The 6,887-nt window shown below is 25.6% G+C and overlaps 1 protein-coding gene across 1 annotated transcript; it reads right to left on the bottom strand.

The window, feature by feature from the left end:
* Positions 1 to 5,026: 5,026 nt before the first annotated feature.
* LOC143221498 (uncharacterized) lies at positions 5,027 to 5,993 on the bottom strand. Its single transcript, XM_076446931.1, has 2 exons — positions 5,592 to 5,993; positions 5,027 to 5,503 (listed from the first exon to the last, which is right to left on the bottom strand). The coding sequence occupies exons 1-2, from the start codon at positions 5,991 to 5,993 to the stop codon at positions 5,027 to 5,029; spliced, it is 879 nt and encodes a 292-aa protein (XP_076303046.1).
* Positions 5,994 to 6,887: the final 894 nt, after the last annotated feature.

Here is a 6,887-nt window from a genome sequence, read left to right as displayed (position 1 = left end):
ATATAATACCAAAAATCGTGATTTTTATATAATCCAAATGAACATACCAAGAAGTGTAATTTATATTAAATAAATTACATCAAAAGTGTAATTTATATTAGAATACTATTAATGTTGACATTTTTTTTATATAAATAACTTTGTATAGTAGATTTAAGAAGTATAAACGTTATACGATTTAGTGTACAAATACATAAACAAAAAGATATACTCTCGAAGTCATCAGTTAAAAGTTGAAACAGTTAAGTTAAATGATTCGTTATCATTAAATTATGAATATTTGAAATTTTGATGTTTCCCATATCGTTAGAAGAATTTTGATTCTTAAACGTATCATGAATAAATTTATTATATAATAAATAATTTTTGTCACATTTTATTATTTTATAAAGATGATCGAATTTATTGCTTTCTTTTCTTTTACTTAATTATTGAAATATTTGATAATGCGAGATCGCCGTAACGTGCACGACTGTTGTGCACTGAAAGAGAAAGGAAATGAAAGGTTAGACAAAAATTGCAAAATTGGAATGGAATACGCGTAAACGAGGAAGTCAGGAAACTAGCCCCTATCTTTAAATCTTTGTAATCAATTTCTCCTCTTGTAGATAAACCAGCGATACTACTATTTTGTCAGATAAATTCATTGTGCATACTGTACTGATTTAATTTGTGGCAATTAAAAGTAAAAAGCGAAAAGAATACAAAATTTATAGACACTTGATATAATCGGTATTATTTCACATCCTTGACATCTTTGCAGGATATACAAGAATATCGTAAGTATTATAATAACTTATTGATAATAATAAATAAAAAAGTAACAAACATTATTTTATATACATATTTATTATGCAAATATTTTTCTATCGCTTACGATACTAAAAATTAATTAAGATTTGTAAAAAAAAAGAAAAATGTTTGATCGTTTGATACAGTTCTATAAACTGCAGGAAATGATAATAAACATTCAAGGTCGTTGATAGAAGATATATTTGTCCTATATACGTTTATGTCCACGCGACATGCACTATAAACTACGAAGATAACATCAAATCACATAAAACTATACAAATATACGCAATGGTACCAAGAACTGGATCAAACTGCAATCCATTTCAAAGAAAAAACGGGAAAAGTCGGTACAAAAAAAATAGTACACGGTTTAATAAGATATTTATCATTTATTCACGGATATTTCATTTATATATCGATAATAATGTAGTTGTATATGATGCAATTGTAATTTTGCGTGAAAAAACAATTTTCTACATAAAAAGAATAGTTTCTATTTGTTGTTACGTTGATGTAAATATTTTTAATATTTTCCTTTAATTTCTCCTTTGGGGAAGAACTTACATTCAATTCTAGGTTCTACCATTCTTTATGTATATATGTTATTTATTCATACATACACAGTAATTTCTATAAAGTTACAAATTATTCTTTGATATCTATTAACATAGGAAAATTTATTCGTGTTAATAACAGTACATAATAATTTACCAAACTTTCGTGCTATAAGTGATGTGCCATTGGTGTACTTTCGAAGAACGAAAAATCCTTTCATTCATTTTATATAACATTAAAATATAATAACATATTATATCTTGACATATCATATGCCAAATTAAAACTAAACAATCTGTTTCAGATATTTCCTTTACAACGAAAAATTAAAACGGTGCAATAACACTAAATTTTCGTATATATTTTATTAAAATTAATTTGTACTTTAGTTTATACTTTCAGCATTTTTATTCTAAACGATGTTTCAAATTTTCACCGTTCCCTTATTTATTCTTCTTTCTTTATTACCTACGGATCTTCTAGAACTTTTAATACATATATAGTAATTATGAAATAATAAAAACTTAAACAAAAAAAGTTTATGCTTACCTGTCATTATTTAGTTCGTATATTGAATAGTTTGTCTTCTTAAAAAATGCAATGTCGATTTTAGAAAGACCAAATTGAAATTCGAAAAATTTGTAAATTTTTAAAACAGCGACAAACATATGATAAGTCAACGAATTCAATTTTGACTAAGAGCATGCGCAAAGCTACCTAATTAAGTGTATTAGAAAAATAATTACAAATTAATTATAAAAAAATTATTAATTATTAATTAATTAAAAATTATAGTTATAATATATCGTAATAAATTGCAAGGTATAATTGAATACGAAAAAAAAAAGAAACGAATTTCAAAATGGTATTTATAAAAAATACTAACAAATAAAAATATGTATAAAACCGCGATGTGTGGTATATACATTGAACGCTAACACTTTAACACACTGAAAATGTGACATACCTCTAATTAATCCTGAAGAAAAAGCTGAATACGATGAGAAACTCGAATGGTTTTTATCTAATTCTAGTATAACTTATTATGGAAGCAATAAAAATGATTTATTATATAACAAAAACTGAAACCGTTCTTTTAAAATTATTTCCTGTTTTTTTTTACTTTTTCCTATATCTAATTTTTTTATTTCTAAAAAAAACTTCAATTTTATTCAACTCATGTTCATAAAGTTCTATATAGATGAAATTAAAGATATAACCAAAACTGTAACCAATATATCTGTAATTATTTTCCGTTTATTAGAAAGTATTTGTTTACTTTGCTCACTAAATATCGTCACTATGATTTAAAATGTCATTATTCTATAGAACTTGTTAACAAGTGATTACTTATTTAATTTATATAACTAAAATTTGGAAAATCAAAGGTACTATAAACACATATGTGTATGATTTTTGTTACCTTTTCCAGTCAACATATTTCAGGAATTTTTAAAAATATAATAAAATTTTGAATAAAATTTAATAATAAAATTTGAATAAAATTTTCAATAAAATTTGAATGAAATATAACAATATTTTTGAATAAAAAATAAAAATAAAATAAAAGTACAAAAAATTCCTTTATGGGGGCTATATCACCAAATTAACAATAAGCTGTATACTTTGCGAAAAATTTAATTAACTGTTCAAAAAATTTTGTAACTACTTGTAATAGTTTCCAAGAAAAAGCAAAATAATTATAACATATATACGGATCACACCCTATATATAATATATACATATAGGACATTCATTATAGCTATATCTAATGGTAGTAATCATAAAGAATACTTTTTGTAATGACTAAAGGAAACTATGTGTATACATTTGAAAACTTTATATTAATTATAAATGAGATCTAAGAAAACAAAAGAATTAAAGAAATAAAAAGTCGGACAAAATTATGATTTATTTTTATCAATGATAAAAATTTTTATTGTATGACAAAATAAGAAGTAAGTTTGCAAGACTAAAGCAAAAACTTTAATACCAAGGAATATATAGCTCACATCGATTACTTCGATATACGATCAATTATTCACACACCTATACTATGTTACTTGCCATTGTATTACAACATACCTTTAAAAGTACAAGGTTAGATATCTAAGGTCATTCGATTGGATTAATTATCGAAGTATTTCTTTTGTCTTGGTATTTATCATAAGCTTTTGCAAAATGATTCATTAGAAATAAATGATTATGTTCATGAGATTATACGAGATACATATATATATATAAAACTTCGCAATTTTGTGCAGAAAATAACTGAAGAAACAATTTAATTTTTAATGGTAAAAAAAAAAAAAAAAAAAAAATGTAAACAAATGGGTTAAGTATTATAGGTATTCAAGTATTATATACTGATACCGTAAATATTATAAAATTTAAAATATTAAAATGAATACTATCTGATTTAAGTATATTTATATACAATATTCTGTTGTACAGATTAATCATACAGTTAATGTTTTAGACATCAATTACATTTTGCACAATTATGTAAAATCACAATTTGGAAATAAACCGGAATTTCTTAAATTATGTAAATTTTTGTACCAGATCGTCATTTGTACATTAAGTTAGCATGTTGATCGAACATATAGGACACCTTTGTCACTTTCTACAGTTCATCACTTGTTAAAACATGCTATAAAAATGTGTAAAGTTCAGAAATAAGCAATTTTTAGTGTTCTTTACTTTTTCTACAATAATAATCATATAAACCTAATACCCTACTCATTTCATTATTTCCATTTTATAAATGTTTTATACTTCGTGTTCCTATTCTTTTTAATTCAAAGTATGAATAGAGTGTATGACAATTTGCTATTTAAAAAAGTCAAACAAAAATGTACAATTAATTGCAATTTAAATTGAAAATAACATATACGTCAAAATATTACTGTTAACGCAACTAAAGATTTAAGATTAATATCATATATGTTTGCACATGTTTTATGATTACTTAATTCTACATTTGTGTATAACGCATTGCATTTGTCTACATGCATATTACAATATACACCACTAATTCTTCGTATAATTCTGTGTTGTGAGAAGGAGTGCACATAGACATATAGATAAACACAATAAAATCAGTAGTCGATATTCAATAATGAAGGTATAAATCTCTTCTCACACAATTGCCAATAGCTCAGATTAAGCAAATTTAAAATAAATTTATGAGTTTCATTTATACCATGGCATATTAGCTATATTTTCAACTGTTCTTAACGACTTAATCTATCGGTGAGAAATTGGTGTTTAATGTTCCCTTATATCCCATATGTACGTTTTTTTTAGTACATACTAAAGAATTGCACATGTATAATTTTTTCATGTAAACTACATTCACCTTTTTCACAGCCTTCTTGTGAAAATATAATTTAAAAGGTAATTTTAATACATTGTATTTCGCATATATATAAGATATGCTTCTGCAATAGAACTACCTTCAAAACAGAAAAAGAGTTCACATTACTAAAAAGTTCATTATTTTTTTTCATCCATATGCTAGAATATTATTCCAAAAATCTGAAACAATTGTTTCGTAGATTTTGCAATAACTATATACAATTGAATATTCTTGTATGTACATTATGCAATTTATCATGCACTAGACCGAAGAGTAATTACTCTCCTTAAGAGTGCACTTTGTTCTTTGTCACTGTTATATAAGATCTTGAATTATATTCGTCTTTGAAGTACAAATATCGTGAACATTATTTTCATCACGAATATTTTCACTAGCACTATCATTATTATTGCAAATGCTGTCATTTTTCGATTCTTGGCTGAATCTTACATTGTCAAGTTTTAAATCTATTGAGCTCTCTGTTTTCGATACATCACTAACGTTTGTATCATCCAACCCCAATTTTACATCTATAGAAGATTCATTTCTGGATTCTGAACTAAAACAAGAATTATGCACATTTGTTATAGATTTACACTCAGAATTTGATTCTGAATCCATATAAAATAATTGCGGCGAAAGAGATTGTTCAAGTTTAACCGAGTCATCCCCATTTGTTTCGGTTGATTCATTTAACTTTTTTGTTAATTCTGCCCAAGGATCTTCCAAAAAAGATTTCATATCTATATAAGATGATATGTTAATCTGTCTGCGTGCATCTTTTTGGTATCCCTAAACGTAAAAACACAAATTCCGTATTTCTTAATTCTAATAAATTAATAAACATGCGGATAATTAATAATATACTACTTCAAATTACCTTTTTCTGACCATAAAATTGTTTGCCAGAGAGCTTGTAAGGAGAGTATGAATTATTGAAATTTGATTTTGGGGTTGAATGATAATTGTGCCTGTAATGGTTAAATCCACCACTACCTGAATTACGATGATTACGACCTCCAGAACCATGCCAATTACTACTGAGTCTTTTTTGTTCTGGTGTACTAATATTTAAAGGAATAAAGTCATTTGCAGACTGTATATGACCACTATTTGGTGAAGTACACTGATAACTATCACTTTTAATATAACTATAACCTGTCCTACTTTTATGGTCGTGCGACTTCCAATTATAACTTTGCTTCCCTTTGCTACCACTTGGCGTACTTAAAGGAGACTTTTTCATTTTGAAATTTTTGTTTACACTATACTGCTGTCTCATAGAATCTACAAATATTTACAAATAATGTTTTCTATAAAACGATATACTAAAACGACGCCATACTATTTATCTTGGGAGACGCTACACGACCGATCGATATCTCGAAATAATAGCGTACCTTGAACATCGATCTATCGATTCTAAATGCAGTACGTGCAATATATTTTTTTACATTTTATTTAAATTTTATTATCAATATCTCACAATTTATTCCCAAAATTTCTTTCAAGCATTTAAATATATCATAAAACATTTTTTAATATTATTCTATTTATTTATTTGTCATTAGCACTTATATTTTGTTATTAGCACTTATATTGTTAAAAAAATTATTTTCAAAATTTTATGTCAGAGATAATCTTTTTATTGCATATTATATTTACCATTTGTTTCTATCATGTACATCTATCCAAATATTAAGGAACTATATGGATGTTAATGAATTATGTGCACAAATATCAGGATTCTTTATTACTTTCAGATCTAAAATTAATTTGTATTTTTAATTTTAATTGTATAGCCTACGCTAATAAATTTCTACATTATATAATAAATTTCAATTACTATCACAAAAAGTAGTTTATCTTCTTGATATTTTATACCGAATTTTTCCATATCTAATTTATTATATCATTGTTTTTTTCATAATCTATATTATATAATTATAATTACTATACATATATGTTATCGCTAAACAATCAATGATTTCTTTTAAAATTGATTCGAGATTAAAGCGATTTCCCTCCTTTGCATCCACGCAGTATGTGCTTCCATCTACAATGAAATAGTCCGAAACTTCATGGTTACCAACTGTATAATGTTACCATACTGAAAAATCGCGCCGGTACAGGTGGCGCTATAGCGAGACACTCACGACGCATGTGTAATGGCGCT

This window comes from Lasioglossum baleicum, unplaced genomic scaffold (genome assembly GCF_051020765.1).
Source record: "Lasioglossum baleicum unplaced genomic scaffold, iyLasBale1 scaffold2533, whole genome shotgun sequence".
Taxonomy (NCBI): Eukaryota; Metazoa; Arthropoda; class Insecta; order Hymenoptera; family Halictidae; genus Lasioglossum; species Lasioglossum baleicum.
Note: the sequence above shows the minus strand (reverse complement) of the source record. Positions and strands in the feature narration are given on the sequence as shown.

What these genes read in the sequence shown, in the direction of transcription:
- LOC143221498 (XM_076446931.1), bottom strand. Translation starts at nt 5,993, where the DNA reads ATGAGACAGCAGTATAGTGTAAACAAAAATTTCAAAATGAAAAAGTCT. An exon ending in AATTTTATGGTCAGAAAAAG is followed by an intron (nt 5,504 to 5,591) that starts GTAATTTGAAGT and finishes TTTTACGTTTAG; the next exon opens with GGATACCAAAAAGATGCACG.